The sequence below is a fragment of the Phymastichus coffea genome, unplaced genomic scaffold (assembly GCF_024137745.1).
Source record: "Phymastichus coffea isolate CEN01 unplaced genomic scaffold, Cenicafe_Pcof_1.1 PCOF00183, whole genome shotgun sequence".
NCBI classification, from domain to species: domain Eukaryota; kingdom Metazoa; phylum Arthropoda; class Insecta; order Hymenoptera; family Eulophidae; genus Phymastichus; species Phymastichus coffea.
Genome location: NW_026706994.1, coordinates 10,912 through 30,261, shown reverse-complemented (window position 1 = coordinate 30,261; position 19,350 = coordinate 10,912). Strand labels below are relative to the sequence as shown.

The window sequence follows — 19,350 nt, the reverse complement described above, 5'->3', positions numbered from 1 at the left end:
TACCGCGTGCGTATGCATGCTCTTAAAATAAGTATGCAGCAGAATAGAGGTCTAGATTATTCTAACTAAGGGGCTGCAAAAGTGATCTGATAATGAATAGGTATTAGTACTTCGATCAAATTTTTTTAATACAAAAAGATTGCTTCTCATAACTACGATAACCACGCAGAAAGCGAAAAATACCCAAAATCTTCAATTTCTATTGCGTGCTTAAAGACTTTTTCTTTTAGTGTCGCGGCGATTTTCGGAAGAAATTCTGAAATAATATTGGAAATTTTTGAGTTAAAACATGTTACCTTTCATCACAGTCAATCACCGTTTGATCCCGCGACTGCCAAGCAGGTGAAATGCTTTCAGCGAGGGAATAAAAAAACGCCGATTTAATAACCGAAAATTGCGGAAGTCGGAAAGAAAGAGTCCCGAGTTGGCCCGCAAAACTCACTCTCGCGCAGGTGACTTTCGTTCGCGGGCGTGGACAGAGCTGGGACCTTCCTCTTTCGTGATATTTCAAGCTCCGTCCGAAAGGCTTTGTAATTAGCTAAACCCGAGCGCTGCGATTGGGATGTGACGCGCGAAAGCGACTAAAGCTACAGATGGCTATCGCCTTTGAAATTATGAGATTTTCGGAATGAAATTGCCGACGGCGATTGGTCAAGTTGATTTTTTCTGCATACGTCAAAATTGTCTATCTTTACGACGTCTACCGTTTGGTAAAATTAGTCCGCAATGGTTGAAGATGATTATCCTTCGAAGGAAATCACATCCTCGTATTATCAATAGCCTGACTCTTTATATTTAAAAACACATTCAAGCTCGCATCAGCAGTTAATGTACGTGCCGATAATCTCCGTCGTTTTAATCTCAGATCAGAGGAAACCTTCGTTTTTTTTCGATCAAACAACTCGTACCTCTCATCAAACAAAGGCTTCTCTTATTGATCTGAATATGTCAATCGCTGCACTACGCGCGAAAAACTCGCATCTCATTCCTAGCAGCAGCAGCAGCAGCAGCAGCATCAGCGTGAAGGGCAGCAGCGCTTTATATATATATATATATATATATATATATATATATATATATATGTAATGTACGAGGCCATCGTCCATTCGATCTGAATGCTTTCTCGCGTATATATGATGCGGCGGCAGGTAGCCGCACGTCTTGCCCACTTTAATTGGAGATTTCTCGTTAGATACACCGCGAGAGAGTATATAGGGATGACGTGCGTGCTGCTGCTGCTGCTGCTGCTGCCGCTGCCGCTGCCGCTGCCGCTGCCGCTGCCGCTGCTGGCTGCTGCAGTGGCTACCGCGCCCGCATTCTTCCATGCCAAGGGGGAGGGAGAGACAGAAAACGAACCAAGATATCGTCTCTCTACCTTATAAGAGAGAGAATCATTTGCATCGTCGAGTGCTTTTATAAGTTTCGGGTTATGTTTTCCTGTTTTTTTCTTTTTTCTTTTCTCGTTTGAAAACTAAAAAACGGTCAGCAATTTGCAGATTTAGAGGATGCTCTTCGCACGACAACGAAGCCAATGATTTCCGATTGTACATCAAAGCAGCTCAATTCGTAGATTTTATCAGTGTAGGTTCGTTCGCTTGTGAGTAAGCAGTTGACTCATGATATTAGACGAAGCGTGTGCGACGCATCCAAAATTTCATCGCAAAATATGCAATGAAATTTTGGATTATGCACAATTGGAATTCAACAGACGCACAAATCAAAAGCGAAGGCGTATCGCGAGGACGAGAAATGACAATCCAAGTGCAAGATCGCGCGTATCAAATTCTTCGAGCGTCAAGGTATATCCTTCCATCTAGGAGACAAATACCAACCACAATACAAGTTCGATCGCGAGAGAAAGATGCATCTGTGTGAGGTAGGCAGCAGCGGCCGCAGGTGATCCATCTATGGTACCGATCGATCATGCACTAGAGCGATTTTCTCTCTTCAGCAGTCCTACCTCTGCATACTCTCTCTCTCTCTCTCTCTCTCTTTCTCTTTCTCTCTCTCTCTCTCTCTCTCTCTCTCTCTCTCTCTCTCTCTCTCTCTCTCTCTCTCTCTCTCTCTCTCTCTCTCTCTCTCTCTCTCTCTCTCTCTCTCTGATAGCCCCATCGCGACTTGCTCAAAGCCTTTGGCCTTATCTTATGCTTCCACGAAGCCAGCGCTGGCGTTTCAATTTGAAAAAAAATTGAAATCAATGAATGCCGACCGGTAGCTCGACTCGCGTTATAATCTCGATCTAACTATCTTCCTCTTGTGCCGTGCCGTGATTGTTTAAGGCTTTGCGATAATCTGCTATTGAGAGCATGGAGAAGAATGTTACCGAGATTTGATTGTTAATTGGCAGTTTCGTTTCCGGCTACAACAGCAAAAAATCGTAAGAGTGTGTGTGGGTGTATATGCGCGACAAAAGAATTTTTTTTTTCATGATATTTTTAGTGCGCACGCTGCGGCTTTGGAACGTGCCAATTTTTTTTCGACTGTACGCATTATAAATCTTTTTATGGGTTGAGTTTTATATTGGAGCGCGGGAAAGGGCGGCGCGTTATTGTTTCGTCTAAAGTGGAAATTAATAGCTTTGTTGAATATTAGACTTATGATCGTAAATTAAATTATTGAGATTTATATTGAAATTTACGTTTCGTTACTTTTTCAACTTTGAAGGCTTAGTTGATCATTTTTGCAAACAATTCTATTTCAACTACGGTGCAATTTGCGAAATAGATAATTTCACGCCAAAGTGCAAATGAATATCTCAATCGCGAATGTATTCTGTAACAGTGGACGGAAAGTTGCGTATGTGCATCCGAAAAAGTGCGACGTGCACTCAAGCTGGCTACGTGTGTCGTGCAGCATGTTTTTCTTCGATTTTTTTCTCTTTTTTTCGTGGGGAAGACGGATTTAGAAATTGACATCTCCCGGCTCGCACATCTCCGACGCCGCATATAACGTTGAGAGCGAAGATTCCGAGAGTCGCGTGTGACAGAGACAAGCTGAATAGAAGTGATGTGTCGCGTACGAGAGAAAAAGAGCTTAAGGAGCTAATGAAATGTTGCAGCGAAAAAAAGGTCCAATTTTGGAATTTTAACTTTATTTTTAGTATATTTCGGATGAATATTTTAGTGATATTTTATGTGTGACCGATTCTTGCAAGGTTTATTCTTGCGATAGTACCTAAAAAAATCATTACTCATCATGCGAATTGAATTTAACCATTACTCTTCTTATATGATAAGAAATATTAGTTGTTGCACACTTTTGCCATCAATACAATCGACAAATAATTGAATGACGTGTTTAAATGTTTGGTGAGATGCATCACAACTATTCACAGCCACAACCGAATTAAAAAAAAAAACAAAGCGAAAAAACCAATATCCGCAACAACAATCTGAATAAAAGAAGAGAAGGCGAATATTCGGCCGAATAATCGGAGCCGACACGAAAAAGCCGCAAACTATTAGACATCGAAAGCAAGAGAGAGCGAGCGAGAGAGAGAGAGAGAGGGAGAGAGAGATCCGGCCGATGTCAGCTATATATACATATACACAGATCCGTCGCATCGTAGCCGCCGCTGTGCACTCGTGACGCATAAATTCCCCGGGCGGTGCGCCGCCAGAGCTCCCTCGCTGGTTCTCAACCCATAACGATGATTTAAGCGCAAGAGAGGACTCGCGCTTATTATTTTTTACCGAGACTCTTTTTTTCTTTTTAGTTCTGCTCGCACGCGTGCTTTAATTTTATTATTTTTTTTTTTTTTTATGTTTTGAAAAATCCGAAAGTTCTGGATGAAAATTCAGGGCTCGAGTCAAGCGTCAAATGGGCAATTTTTTCTTTTGACTCGATATTCGATATTGAACCGCGATCGTCGTTATCATCGTTATTATCGAGCACATATCGAGCGTGCGTGCGTCATTGTCACCGAGGGCGTGTCATTTATATGCGTTCTTTAACTGGCTTTTTTCTCTCATCGATACAATCCTTATCGCGCGGGGACCATTAAATAATCAAATTTCTCACACGCGGTCATCTTCGAATTTCATTACTTTATTTATTTATTTTTTTTTTCGTACATCTACACGTAATGGGCTTGTAACGTGATTAGTCTTTATTTATTTTTATAAAAAGTTTTTGTTTATCGACGCTTTCATTATAAAACGAGCAGAAGAACGGGTAGTTTACGTGAAAAATCTGTAGGAGTGTTTACTTTTTATGTTAATTCTTTTCTCGATAAATACTCGAAAACTCGCGATTGCGGCTTTGATCCAAATATTATTTACGTATCTTTTTATATGCATATATTCTCTTTATCTCGCAAAACTCCGCACTGCGTCATCGTTAAAAATCGTTATATTTATTACGCAGCTGCAATTAATGCGTATCAAAAATGCAAAGGTTATAAATAATGGATTCTTCTTTTTTTCCACGTGTAAAATAAACGACGAGGCAGTGCAAAAGACAAAAAAAAAGAAAGAAAGAAAAAAAAAAAGAGGAATTCTAGGAAAAGAAGCGAAGCGGGTCATCTTCTCTCTCGGCTTGTGTATGTATGTGTATACTCGCACCACGCACAGGCGAAATTTATCGTCGGATGCAGCAAAAGCTTCGATCGCGCCGGCGAGCGCGGGTATAGCGCATATCCGCAGACGCGCTGATAAAATCCACCGGTGCAGACGCGAAGCCCACAGAGGCTTTTCTCTCTCTCTCTCGCACGCTCTTTCTTTTCACGATTGCTCTACGTTAATACTATTGTGGAGCCTCCGTCACGTTAATTATATTCTCAATTTTGGAATGCGGTTTGCTTGAATTTGAGGGCGAACGTTTGTTCAACTCTATTGAAATGCAACGGGCAAACGAGTTGATTAATCTTGTATCTCACAGGGAACGTGGTGACGATCACCCAAATTGAACTTTTCTGTGAAGATTCGAACGAAAACGCTCGGCGGTATTGAAACAATGAAAATCGTGTCGGCAACGACAAGATAGCAAGTGAAAAGATTATTCACCGCCAACAATCGAATGATTTTTATTTTTACGGCTTCAACTCCAACATGAAGGTTGAGTGTCCTAATAAAAATTCCCTCTCGCGTTCCCGTAAAAGTCGAAGCTGATTTACAGCTGCTGAATTTCAATAAAAAAAAGCGTGTAACGCATCCAGTGTAAAAATATTTTCGATTATCCGTGCGACGCAATCGAAGAATTTGGCGATGCGAAGCGGCAACAAAAGGCAGCGTCTATCGACGAAAGTGAATATACGCGGACGCAGAGAGTTGCGGATCACCTTGAAGCAATAAGAGAACAAGGGGGAGGTCTGGCCGCGCGGATCTTACTCTCACGTAGAATTTTACAAGCGCGCGCATGCATGTACGCGCGCGCAGCTGAAATCGCACGGACACACGGATGAAACAACAATAATTGTCGTTATAAGAAATGATCGATCGTGAGCGCGCATGTACGCACAACCGGCAACTCCCCTCGAATTTCGAATTTATATAATTTAAATTTAATGTTTTCGCATTAAAGTAATGCCGCTATGGAATTGTTTGGCCGTTATGCGTGGCACGAAGGCCGCGATCGTGCAAGGTGTATTACATCCCATGCGGCACTCGACGCGAATACGTGTAGTCGTTATTTTCGTTTGCGCTTTCGCGGGCATTGTTTATTTGGAAAACTGGATTGCTCGTGCCACGTGTTGTTTTGCGCAACGGACGGTAAAGAGAGCAATGAATTAAGCCAGATAGTTGGTTTTTCGCAAGCTATCGAACAAACAAACGGAAAAAAAGTGACAGAGGCGATTGTTTACCCAAGATTTTAATCGCGAACACCCGCAACATCCGATCCATTAACCCCGTCATACCTACGTACGCGGGCGCACAGCATCGCAAAACAAAGAAAGAGAGCCATGCGAGTTTTGCACGCGCGCTGCTATAACGCCGAGGGAGAGAGAGACGCGCTTGCAATAAAGTATGCGCCAGGGGAATCAGACAAAGTGCAATCCGTCCGGTCTGCGCACACAGAGGCGCTCGCGCGCGTGTGTACGCTGCACATGTATAAAACGTGTCCCAAGGACACAGGCTTCTCTCTCTCTCTCTCTCTCTCTCTCTCTCTCTCTCTCTCTCTCTCTCGCTCGCATATTCCGAAACCGAAAGTGCGATCCCGCGAAAATCTAACATCTCGTGCAACCGGTCTAACCGGATTCGCTCGCTCGCTCCCTTCTCGCGACGGCGACTGGTTTTTTGGCAGCCACCGAACGCGAAGAATCCTTCGGCTTGGCTTGCCGTTGCTGCTGCTTCTTGCAGCCGCGACTTCTATGAGCAGATTACACACACAACAAAAATAAAAGAGAGAGAGAGAGAAGCCGAGTACCGCGTGCACGCACGAATTAAAAGCCCAGTGACTTAATTTTTTTCTCCTTCGCAAAAATGCTTCCCTTCGCGGCCTGGTTCCTGCTCTTTTTCGGTTACGCGCTTTTACGCTTGACTTTATGGGCATTCTTGGTAATTCAACCTGCGTTCTTATGTTTTTCGGTAGCTTTTAGGCGTGTATTTAAAAGCTGTTTTTTAGATTTATGCTTTGCGCAGATTTCGGCTTTCTTTTTTTTCAACTTTATTGACGGTGAGATTGAATGGATTGAGTTACGGAGGACTATTGAATAAGGATTGCAAATTATTTTGCGGTCATTTCAGACGAGATAAAGCTATTTATTTCTGTTGGCGTGATAGTCATTTTTATATGTGTTATATTTCTCATCATTGATTGGGAATATTAGTATGAAAAGAATTGAAAATGTGATTGTAAAAAACTTACCAATGACGTACGTATCTTGAAACATAGCGAATTGGTATTAATGTGATACACAATATTCTGCAAAAATGACGTTCAGCATAAATAATTATCAAATCAATATACACGTTTACCATTTCTATTTTTTGTCCATCGAAAGGAAGATGAACAAGGTCAACTTGAAATGCAAGTGATATCTTTAATACTTATAACAGAGAGGATAAAAAAACATAGACGACTTTGCAGTAGGAAATCGTGCTGTAAATAGAGAGGACGTAAAAATCGGAAAAAAATCGAACAATAATAAAAGAAGTGTTTTGTTGGCGTTGGGAAAGAAAATAGAAAAATTAAACAGAATTACAATTGAACTACAATTAAACAGAAACAAAATGAAAACATTGATAATGCATCTCATATATATTGTTTCATTGGTATAAAAAAGTGAAAATTGAAAATATAAAAAAATGAAATTTAAAAAAACAAGAAAGAAACAAATGCCACGGTAGAAAAACTTGCGCACTTTGAACAAAAAAAAAGTTATAAGCAGCAATTGCATCATTCTAGAATTTTAGCGATTTTGTTTGTTTGAACGGTCGGCGAGCTTCTCTGTTGCAACGCACTCAACTTTCGTCAGTCGTAAAAAAAGAAGAATTAATATTACAATTCTGCATACATGTGAGTGCGTGTATATACATAGGTATACGTATATATATATACTTGATACACTTATACATGTACACACAGACGCACGTATGCGATGCGAGCTTCCTTTCATTTTTATTTTCATTCTTTGCTCTCCCGCAAAGTTTGCAACCTATTATAGGAACGATTTCTCGAAATAGTCTCTCCTCTCGATGCTCGCGCATTGTCCCGCGACCTTCTACTACTTCTTTTTGTTCCCGACGTCCATCATGTGGACCTCGAGACACTTCCGAAAAAAAAGTACGAAAGATCATAGTCTATAATGTATCTCGAGCCGATCACTCAAAACCGTTGTCTGCTTCGGTACCATACGCCATTGACTATACATGGGTAGTGGTGCTCTCGAGATTAGCAATAGCGGCCAGCAATTATTTTGCCAAGTGACTTTTGTTTGAGAGACCTCGATCTTTGCAAGTTGTGCGCAAGAGTCGGCTGTGCGGCTCTATTGTTTTTTTACATGCATCGTATACTTGGCTCACAAGCTCTCGGCTCCATTCGATTTATAAAAGAATAAATCATTAATGATAATAATAAAAATAATACATACATATTTACCACTCAACATGGACGTATGATTGTGTGATTTCGAAATGAAAAAATAAAAGAAACAGCCAATTGGATTTAAAACAAAAATAATAATTTATTTCCTAAACATAATAAAAAAGCATATAAAAAGTCTTATCATACGCGAATTTCACTCTCAATTTTTCTCATACTCCTTTAATCGCCTCACACAATAATATAATAATAATAATAATAATAATAATAATAATAATAATAATAATAATAATAATAATAATAATAATAATATTAATAATAATAATAATAATAATAATAATTAATAATAATAATAAAAAGAAATTTGATTTCCATGCGCAGCTCCATCGTATTGCACTCGGTTCTCGTGATTGGACAAGTCGTAGAGTAAAGTTAAGAGAGAGATAAAAGAAGAAGCGAATCGAAGGCGCGAGGGCAAGCGAAACAAAACGAAAGCTTGGCGCGCAGCAGCGTGCGCCGGGCGGACTTTGGGAAATTTCGGGCGAGCGCGCGCGACGAAAGCCGCAGAAGAAAGCAAAGGAAGGCGGCGGTGAGAGTATTAAAGAAATTGCTGATCGCCCTAGCCGAGAGTTGTGTATGTACCGCCGCGTCACCACCAGGTCACAAGAAATATAAGTCTTATTATTATACTTCAATAAAAAACGAGCAATAAAAAACAATATCCCATCTGTCTATTGTAGGAGGTAATAGGGATTATCCGATTCCACCCGTTCGTCTTGTGTACTGTATTTATATAAATATATGCGCGAGCTTACTGGCTAAGTTCGTGATTGTATATATAATATGTATTTATAATATATATTTATACGATGGCTGTATTGAGCGTTTGGCGAGCAACGTTGGTGGTTTCTTATTTGCATTCGCGGGTGTACATACGAACGAACGCCTTTACGCGCTTCTGGGCTAGCGCGACAACAAACACATAACAAGATTGGCTTTTATCAACAATATAAGTATATTTCTGTTATATCATCTGTATATGTATATCTCCATTCAGTTATATATTTGCATAAAAAACAATGATTGTGGTATCGATTTGCCGTGGCTTCGCTCCTTTCGACAATTATTGTATCTGCGTTCGATTCGACGCAACGCTGCTGCACTGGGCTTTCCTTATTTTATTTTATTTTATTTTTATTTCTTTTTTTATTATCTTGCCCCGCGCCTCGACGTTTACAAGAAAGGAAGACTTCTGTGTGTATTGTTTTTCGCTTAAATCGGCTTTTCTCGCAAGCAACCTCGCAGGACGCGCGGGGACGAAAGAAACATCAATTTGTCGACGCCCGTCGTCGCGCAGTCACGTGTACGCACGCACAAACATCCGAAGACAACGATCGTGGTGGGACCATTTTTCTGGCGCTCTTTTTTCAGAAAATAAAAAATCTTTCCACGAGCGAGGAAAGTCGTTGCAAGTCCCTCCTCGATTGCTGTCTTCTTTACAACTGAAAGACCAAAAATTAACAATAAACTAGACGCTTATGGCACGATGCAGATCAATTGTTACAAGTCAAATAATAAAAAATCGCTCGTCTTCGTGACAACTGAAAATCTCTTTTTCTCCGTGCGACTTTTCAGAAAAAATTATTTTGCAGCAGTTGGCGGATCATTCCGGTGTGTTACAATAGACAAGAAACAATAAAAGATTTTCAGGGTGAAACGATTTTTCATGCACAAAAAAAGAAAACAATGAATTCCACGTGTCTTTTTCGCTATTCGCTTCTATTGCGGTATATCGACAAAAAACAACACGCGACAATCGAGCGTTCGACGAGAAAAGAATGTACAAAATAATAATTATTAAAAAAAAAGGAAAAAAAAACAGTCGCATATCCTTTCTTAAATGAGAACAAAAATGGCATTATAGTCGTATACATCATACACACGCACACGCACACCAAGGAGATGAAGCCTGTGACTACGAGAAGCAGCCACCATATGCCTATAGATATATATATATATTTATAGACGCTTCGAGGAGCGTGTGTATGTGTATGGGTGTGCGTGTAGAACAACAAAATGGTAGTCATTTACGCGCAAGACGCAATTCAACAAAACAAAATGGCGTTCGGTTTCGCAATGTGTACACACGCACGCGCGCTCGCGATCATTACTCTTATGTTTTTTTGTTTAGTTTCTTCGTCTTCTACAACTACTTTCGTGCTCTTCGTCAACGTCGAATGCACAACGAGTGACGTATGTGTACACCTTTGTTCTTTTCTTCATGGCGCAAAAAAGTGAGAGAAAGAGAGTCAAGAAGTGGTATTACAGTATCAGGAATCGTAATAAAACTATAATATTAGCAGCATAGTAATGAATGCGGTAGTAGCCGTAATAAGATAAACTAAGAGTAATATTGGCGATAAAAATAATTACAATGATGGCAATGGAGAGGAATAAAAGATATTACAAAAAAAAAAAAAAAGAAAAACGAGGATTCTTTCCGTATCTACATTGATTTCTGTATCTACCTACAAGCTTACGCTCAAATACAATTTAGATATTGTATATAATAAAAAAAAAAGCTATGCGTATTGCTCCTCTTCTAAATGTCGTACTGCTCGCTTTGTAATAACATATACAATAGAAAACAGAGTTTTAGGAGGAAATAAAAACCTTAAGTATTTTCACCCTGTTAACACAAATTATAATGATCCCAAGCTTACGCGTTCGTTTGTTCGTGTCCATCAGTGTGTTTTGTGAGTTTGAGTGTATGTGTGTATGTGTGCGTGCGCGTGCACCACATGTCGTCCGAACAATCTTGCAACATGCATCGGCTAATTTTACACGTTTACCGCTTAAAAATGTAATAAATGCAAAGAGTTTAAGTACGAATCCTATTTGGAAAGAAAAAGGAATCTTTTTAAATGCTTCGCGGATTTCGGCGCGCACTGGCTTAGCTGTATGCATTGTGCGGGCGAATGAGGTGAGGAGAATGATTCTTGCGATTAAGAAAATAGAAAAACGAGATATTCTTTCTTCTCTTGTAAATTCGCAATTTTCCCGTTTGCTAGTGTTCGATAATTGCTTCTCTATAGGTAATATCGGAAAAACATGAAAAGAAAAGAAACAAGAACGATTACAAGTATTGCACGCCTTTATCACTACATCAACCAGCAGATCTGAATAAACCGGAGTCGACAATGTATATTTCAAAAAAAGAAAAAGAAAGGAAAACGAGCACACACGGTCGATTCTCTTTTCTTCAGTAAAGGAGAAAAAATGAAAGCATTGTAATATATGTCGTCTATGTATAACCATGCAAACTTAACTTCCCTTCAAATGCAATTACATTTAATCAGCCGTAACGTTTGTGAAAGTGGAAAACAAGTGATTGCGTAATATGTATAAAAACAGAGCTGCAATGTCATAAAATATAGATAATGTTGTTACGAACGGTTTGGCAGTTTTGTGTCTGCGTGTGCTTTGCGTTATTGTATTTTACTGGCGAGCCAGCGCAGAAAGAGAAAGATACGAAGACAACCCTATCGAGTGAACCATCATTCGCAAATTGGCTATTGCATCGTGGAATTAATGATAATAATAATAAAAAACAGTGATGAGCGCGTAACGTGAAAAAGACCAATTAACATCGATATCAGTGCAATGATGACAAAATTTGCGTTTCAGGTATATTTCTTGAAGAACAATGAAACAAAGTGTTTAAGAAAATCATCGAAACCTGCTTCATTCGCCTGTGTATACTTCGGTTGTATTTTTTTTTCCACAACAAAAGAAAGGTTCACCTTACACGTCGATGGCTTTTTTTTGGCGCGGGTATACACAAGCATTCTTATATTCATCGGTACCGGAACTGTGCGAAAACCACCAAGTGCTTGTACACAAGGCGCGCACGCCACTATTACACATTGCATTATACACTTCAAACGAGAAAAGAGGCGAACGAGAATGGGCCACTCGTTGCTGTTTATTCGCGTATTTGTAATCGAGCAAATCGCTAAGACCTTGAGATTCACTAATATTTCTGCTTTTTTTTTTTGAGCTGCTCATTGTTTATTCCAAAAGTGTGTTCGCGCGGGCGTGTGTCCCACCAATTTCCGTGCACATGCGTTTCCGTTTTCTTTAACGTCTAAATCACGACTAAGCCTAATTGTTCTTAACTTGTTCGAAATCCTCGAATAAAGCTAGTTTTTATATCACCACTTATGCATAGACTTTTTACGGACAAGATATCAGAAATATTAAATATATCGATTCGTCCATTGAATTTTCATCGAGACACTGGTCAATTGGCGGGTACGTTTAATTTTTTTTTAACGTTATTTCGCGTTGATTAATTTTTCGATAAAAAGTGAGCAAAAATATATAAACATAAAATTTTTAAGAGACCTCGAGAGTCAAAAATCACAATATTAAAGCGCAATATAAAATTTAACGTTTTGGCGTGTTGCGTAATATATATGTTTTTTCCACACTACATGTATATTACGCACGTACACGAATTATATATGTATACGCGAATTCAAGTCTTATATTCTAATGAGTCGTCCGAATTCATTTTTTTTATTAACGTGACACTTTCAGCGTGACACGGTTTAATTACCTATATTCCTATAAAAAATTGCATTATCAACACAACACTTCAGAGCGCATTTTATCTTTCATTCTTCTCTACAGTTATCCTGCATTTAATCAGAGTATCATTAATTGCAAGCATTTAATGTGTTCATTTTTGTCTTCTTCTTCATAATCTGTATATGCGATTTTTGTATACGTATATGTATTTATTTTTATATAATGCACATGCACATACGTACACACGCACGTATAACTAAAAAATACGATGAAATCACTGCACAAATTAGCAGTAATTACGAGGCACTACGAACAGGCCATAGCAAATATGGCCACGTATTTTTTTTATCTCAAATCTCTGTTTCTCCAAATTAAAAGACTATATAGAATATCTAATACATAATAATTAATATATATATATATATTTATGTATATATATATAATATATATTTACTTTATTTTTCATATTTATCCGTATCTCGTACTAAGTATAGATCGTAGTGTATTTTTTGTGTAATATACAATAATAAGAGATCACACGTCTTAATGTAGAAATTTAAAAGTCTATCCATCTAGTACGTAAAATTTGTTAAGTATTGCCACGAAAATGTACGAATGAATGTCCGTGACAACCACGTTCAAGACAATAATAACGACGTAATAATGGTATATAAAGATGAGGATTTACATGAGAATAATGAGGATGAAGATGAATGCTTTATGGTAAATGGTAAGTGACGATAACGATAATGGTAATGAAGTAAATGACTATGATGGCGATAATCAATGAAAAAATAAAGGAAGATGACAGTAAAATTAACGAGAGCGCGACGATAATGACAATAATAATTTTGTTGTTTTATGTTCTTGAGCTACAATTGATTATCGACTATCCTAAGTATCCTATACCACTACGGTGTCTCAGCCTTCTTCCACGTTCCCTCCGTCATTTCGTTTTTCTTTATTTTTCTTTCTGTTTTACTTATCTACCTGCCTCGATCGCCAATGCTAGACTTCCTATCTACTCTCATCCTCATCTCTCCACCTTATTTTTCAGCACCAATCTGATTCTCTATTTAACGACGCAGGAAACAAAAAAAAATCCAATTCGTCACTGTGTTAATTAAACTAACCGGCTGCTGCTCCTATTATGTATAAATATATATTCGAATTGCGTAACAGGATATCTATTCCCAAAAGGAGCCCCGTATTTCGCTCACGCTTCACGCACATAATAAGAAACTATTTGTATTCATTTCATTTTCGTATATCGGCGATCGAGAACGCGAAGCCTTGGCTTCTCGGCGCATCGCGTGTGAATCGGGGAATCAACCGAGTAAGTGTGAGGAGTGTTTCTGTGCAAAATGCCTGTGTAATTTCAGTTTCGTTTTTATCTTTCGCAATTCCATCCCTGCAGCAGCCCTCGCGTTCGCGCAGTCTTTCGGATCCACCTGTCTCACCTCCCTGCCCGCCGACATCCTATCTCCGTTCCTCTTTTTTGTCTGTCTCTCGTTATCGCTAACCCGATTAACATTACATTCTCCGATATTAAAGTACACGCTAAACATATGTACAGACGCTTTTTTATTCATCCTGACGCCTCTCCTCACCGGACGCACTCCGCGCCTCAGCATTTGCGTGTATCTCGTTACCCTATTTCGGTATTTCGGACGCTTTTTCTTTATTCCCTTATTCATCATCGTCATACTTCCTCTCGTTTATGATTTTTTTTCATCGTTTTTTTTCTTGTTAACATAGGCAAGTTAAATATTTATCACAATGATTTCAGTCTAGTCGGAAATCGAACATGTTCAACCCGTTTGGCGAGAGAAACTCAGTGTGAATCGAGAATATTCGAAAGAATAGATACATGCGAAGAAGTACAGAAACATGTGAGCGATTCTCGTGTGGCTCACACTCGCTCGAGTTGAACTCGTGTCGACGCTTGAACAATCGTGAGGATGCGTAAGAAGACCAAAGGACAAGAGAAAGAACGAAAAGCAAAAGAGCGATGCGGACTCTGCACGGCGTATCGCCGAGCGTGCACGGGGGGTCGGACGAGTTTGATTCGTTGATATATGCATTGTATGTATATACGTTACCTCATACCTCATTTACGTGAATTTGCACGCGGAGCGGCACGCAGACTCGGCGGCGCGAGGGGGATGAGCAACGAGGAGTCGCGAGTCGGCGGTGGGGTCGGCGGCGGGGTCGGCGGCGGGCGGGGGGCGGCATCGGGGGAACGGCGACGGCGCGGTTCTCCGGGAGAGCGGGCGCCTAATCAACAGGCGAGCGGCCCACGCGCGGACAGCCCGCGAGAGCGCGCCTCGTCGTCGTCGTCGTCGTCGTCGTCGTCGTCCTCCGCTCGCGCTCACGGGTAGAGCTGCTGCAGCGGCGGCGGCTGCTGCTGCTGCTGCTGCTGCGACGAGGGGGGCGGCTGGGGGGGCGGGGGCGCACACCGGCCGGGCTGCGCGTCCGGCGACGACGAGGACGACGAGGGCGAGGAGGAGGACGACGAGGAGGAGACGTGGTGCTGCTTATGGTGCTGCTGGAGGTGGTGCGCGGTGGCGTTGCTGAGGCACCGCTGAAATCTCAGCGGGATTCCTGCCTGCTAGTACGCCGCAGGGTGGACGGCTAGTCACTGGGGCGGTAGGCCGGTGGGCGGCTTGAACTCGCCGGTGACGGCGACGACGTTCGACTGCGCGACGCTGGGGAACTGGGCCGAGGAGACGGCCGGTTGGTGATTGAACGCCGGCGCGTAGCACTGCGGGAAGTAGAGCTCGGGTTTGACGACCGTGGGCGTGAGGCCGCGCGCGACGCTGACCGGGCCGAGGCCAGTTACGCCGCCGCCGGCGCCAGCTCCGCCGGGCGGCTTGGTATCGCTACTCGAGTTCCGCCTGACCTTGGCCGCGTGGGGATTCATGTGGTTGTCGATGTGCTTCTTGACTTCGGGCTCGGTGGCGAAGCGCCGCCGGCAGTTGGGCATCGGGCAGCAGAAAGGTCGGTCGCCCTGGTGGGTCCTGGTATGTTGATCGAGAATAGCTTTTTGACGGAAGTCCTTGCCGCACTGCTGGCACTTGTAGGGCTTCTCACCTGTGTGTATCCGCAAGTGCTGGTTGAGTATGGTGCGCTGCCTGAAGTTGCGCCCGCAATACACGCAGCCGTAGGGCTTTTCGTTCGTGTGGATGCGCAGATGCTGAGTGAGGTGCGACTGTTGGCGGAAGCGCTTGCCGCACTCGGGGCACGGGTACGGCCTCGACTCGATGTGTATGCAGCCGTGCTGCAGCAGCGTCGACTTCTGCTTGAACTCTTTCTGGCAAATCGGGCAGCGCACGTAGAGCGGCATGCCCGCCGATCGGCCGTGCTGGATCACGTCGGGCAGGCACTTGCCGTTGGCGCCGTTCGCGCTCTGCTGCTTGATGTACTGCAGAGCGCCGAACGTGCCCGAGGCGCCGCCGCTGCCGAACACCGCGTGGTTGCCGCCCTTCAGATCCTTGAAGTAGGTCGGATACTGGGCGTTGGACCCGTCGGGCGCCGGACTGAACGCGCCCGACTGCGTGTCCGTGTCGCCGAAGGTCGAGGCTACCTCTTCCTTGCCCTCTTCCGGAGGGAACGGCACGTCCTGCGGCCACAGCGTCGGCGTCATCCCGTTCTTGAAGATCAGGTGCGGGCTCACGTCTGTAATGACAAAACCAACAACACAACGTTTTAATGCGGCCCCCAACCGGCTCTTTCGCTTTCGATATTAATGTTTGGCGGCTTTGCAACAAAATCGCTCTACTCTACATGTACTAGCAACACGCCTCACTCATCGCATTCGTGTTAATCTTTAATCTATGTTAATCTTTAATCTAGTTTCTCTTTCGTTCTATTTTCGCGGACGTTCGCGTTGCGCCGTTTCAATTTTGACCAGCTGAAGGCAAGCATTCGTTTCTTTGGCCAAATGTTCCCGTTGCTTCAGTTTTCAACGGCTCCATTTTCACTGTTAGAGTGTTAGTTAGTGGCTATCCGACAACAGCAGCAAACGCATTCAAACAGTGGATCGCCGGTGCAGATCGGTATGGAATTTAGCTCGGAACAGGACGCTGAGAGAGAACGGGACTGGCGATCAAAGCCAAAGTAACGTGCCTCCATGAGAATCGCTCTCTTTCTCTCCTGCACTTCAGCCATGTACTCTTTGTATGCGTCTACTGCGAACTTTGATTAAGCCAATGACATGTTGCTCTGAAGAAGGAATCAGTGCGATCGAGAGGTTGGAGAAAATGGTCAGGTTCTTTGTTTTTAATGAAGCGTTAATCAAAAAAGGAGGTATTCCTTTTAGCAGGATTGGTTACTCAGGTCAGGCAACACAACCAGGGTTAGTGTTTCACGATGCAGCACTGCAATACATGTTCTCCGACGTAGAAATATTTCGAGGCAATTCAGAAAAATTACTTACACCAAGTAATCAAGAGTTAAATTTATTTAAAAACTTGTCATATATTTCTTTCTTTTTTTTATGTACAAAGACACGGCATTTGACTAACGTTTGAAATAAAAATAAATACAATAGCTACAAGGTTATACACAAGCGTATTCACAGCGATTCGTTTGTTTGCTTTTTGCCATAAGAAATGCAAAAGAGTCGGAGCGCCATCAGGTGAGCGGCTCCGCGTCGTTCGCGCCATCTATGATGGAGTAATGTAATAAATAATATATCTGTACGTATAAGGTATATTTACAATATAAATTGGAAGCGCACGTAATAAAACAAGTATCGCAATGCTCGTAAAGAAGAACCAGCAGCGGTAGTCGCAAAAGAGTAAAGAAAGAGCGTGCTAGACTTGGAAAAGGATAGTTAGCTTTAGGAGTATTAGCGCAGCGACAGCACGGACGAAGAGAGCACAACGGAGCTTGCACTTGTCGTCGGATACGTCGGTGCTGCAGGTGAAAGATCGGGTTAGAGCGCGACCGGCACAAATATCTGGCGGGAGGATCAGAGAGAGAGAGAGAGAGAGAGAGAGAGAGAGAGAGAGAGAGAGAGAGAGAGAGAGAGAGAGAGAGAGAGAGAGAGAGAGAGAGAGAGAGAGAGAGAGAGAGAGAGAGAGAGAGAGAGAGAGAGATGGTGGATGCGGTCGCGCGGCAACGGGCGTGGCTCGGGCGCGAGAGCGATGGAGCAGGGCGACGATCGAGGCGCGCGAAGCTCGCCCTCATCGCGGATCGAGCAGGCGAGCCTTGGCGCTCGGGCGGCGACGATCGTCGTCGCCACCATCGTCCCCGCCGTGGGCCGCGTCGTCGTGTCCACGATCAACGTGATCAACGTCTGGGTTAGGCAGAGAGAAATGCTCGCCTTGGTGTGTGCGGACGTGCTGATTCAGGATGGCCTTCTGACGGAAGTGTTTGCCGCACTCCGGACATTGGTATGGCTTCTCACCCGAGTGGATGCGCAGATGCTGGTTGAGGATGGCGCGCTGCCTGAAGGTGCGCTCGCAATAGGCGCACGCGTACGGCTTCTCGTTGGCGTGAATGCGCAGATGCTGAGTCAGGTGGGACTGCTGGCGGAAGCGCTTGCCGCACTCGGGGCAGCCATAGGGCCGGCTGTCCGTGTGGATGCGCTCGTGCTGCAGCAGCGTCGACTTCTGCTTGAAGTCCTTGCCGCAGGTCAGGCACTTGAACAGCCGCAGCTCGCTGTTGGCGCTCTTGCTCGGCTTGCCGTTCTGCTGCACGATGTCGGGCAGGCCGCCCGCCATGTTGGGCCCGGCCGAGGCGCCGCTGTACTGGTGGCCGTCCACCAGGCCGCCCGGCCCCCGGTCGCCCTGGCCCAGCGACGTCAGCATCACGCCTGGCTGCTTGAGGTAGTGCAGCGCGGAGAAGCCGCCGGGGGCGAGCATGTGCGGGGGCACCGAGGGCGACGGGTGCGGCCGCGCCTCCTTGAAGTAGTGCTGCGGATACTGCTGCAGCTCGCCGCCGGACCCGGGGAAGCAGTCGTTGCGCTCGACGTCGTGCGAGTTGATCTGCTGCTGCGGCGAGTGCTCCTGTGCCTGGCCGTTCTGAACCTGCTGCTGTTGCTGTTGCTGTTGCTGCTGCTGCTGCTGTTGCTGCTGCTGCTGCTGAACTTGCTGCTGCTGCTGCTGTTGCTGCTGCTGCTGCTGCTGCTGGGCGTTTTGTTGCTGGGAAGACTGCTGTTGCTGGCTCGACTGTATGTCGTCTTCCGGCGGCGTGAGCGCCTGTGGCTGGTCGGGCGGTGCCGAGGGGTATGGCGAGGGTACCGGCGAGGCTAAGCTCGGCGGGTGGCCGGGGTTGTCCGCCTCGACCGGGGGCCCGCAGGCCTGCTGCGGACTGCCCGACGACGAGCTGCTCTGTTGTTGCTGCTGCTGCTGCTGCTGTTGCTGCTGCTGTTGCTGCTGCTGCTGTTGGGCGTACAAGCTGCCGTCCTGCAGGAAGCCCGGGCCTGGGCCCCACTGGCTCTGTGGCCGCTCCATGTTGTCCTTGTACAACACATATGGCGTGCCAGTGTCTGCAAGCAGAAAATCAAAGTGCGGACCTTGAGTGGCGAGCTTTCATTCTTTCGTTCCAGCTTGCGCGAGCTATCGATCGCCTTTCTCGACGCGAATCGTTCGCACCCTGCCCGGTCCCAGTGCAACCACGTGGAGCTTCGGTTCATTCGAGAACGCCCTGGCGACATATCGGCAGAGTTCTCGCGCGCGCGCTGCCGCTCGTCTCTACTATCGACGGAAAACATCCACGAAACGGAATTGCCGGTCGCGAAGTCGCGCGTTCAACCGATCAAAAAACCGC

General features: G+C 44.1%; 1 protein-coding gene across 3 annotated transcripts; it reads right to left on the bottom strand.

Moving 5' to 3' along the window:
• Positions 1 to 8,151: 8,151 nt before the first annotated feature.
• On the bottom strand, positions 8,152 to 19,059 carry LOC131673527 (zinc finger protein 497-like). 3 transcript variants are annotated; one of them, XM_058951571.1, is made up of 3 exons: positions 17,903 to 19,059; positions 15,667 to 16,251; positions 15,319 to 15,583 (listed from the first exon to the last, which is right to left on the bottom strand). In XM_058951571.1, exons 1-3 carry the CDS (start codon positions 19,032 to 19,034, stop codon positions 15,456 to 15,458), a joined length of 1,845 nt encoding a protein of 614 aa, XP_058807554.1. In that variant the 5' UTR covers positions 19,035 to 19,059; the 3' UTR covers positions 15,319 to 15,455. The 3 variants fall into 3 exon arrangements, with proteins under 3 accessions (XP_058807553.1, XP_058807554.1, XP_058807555.1); XM_058951572.1 differs by having other exon boundaries at positions 15,363 to 15,593; XM_058951570.1 differs by having other exon boundaries at positions 8,152 to 16,251; positions 17,987 to 19,059.
• Between the last annotated feature and the right edge of the window lie 291 nt (positions 19,060 to 19,350).

Coding starts and splice junctions, on each gene's coding strand:
- LOC131673527 (XM_058951570.1), bottom strand. CDS start 19,034: ATGGAGCGGCCACAGAGCCAGTGGGGCCCAGGCCCGGGCTTCCTGCAG. Junction 16,252..17,986: donor GCATCTGCGCATCCACTCGG/GTGAGAAGCCAT, acceptor TTGTCATTACAG/ACGTGAGCCCGCACCTGATC.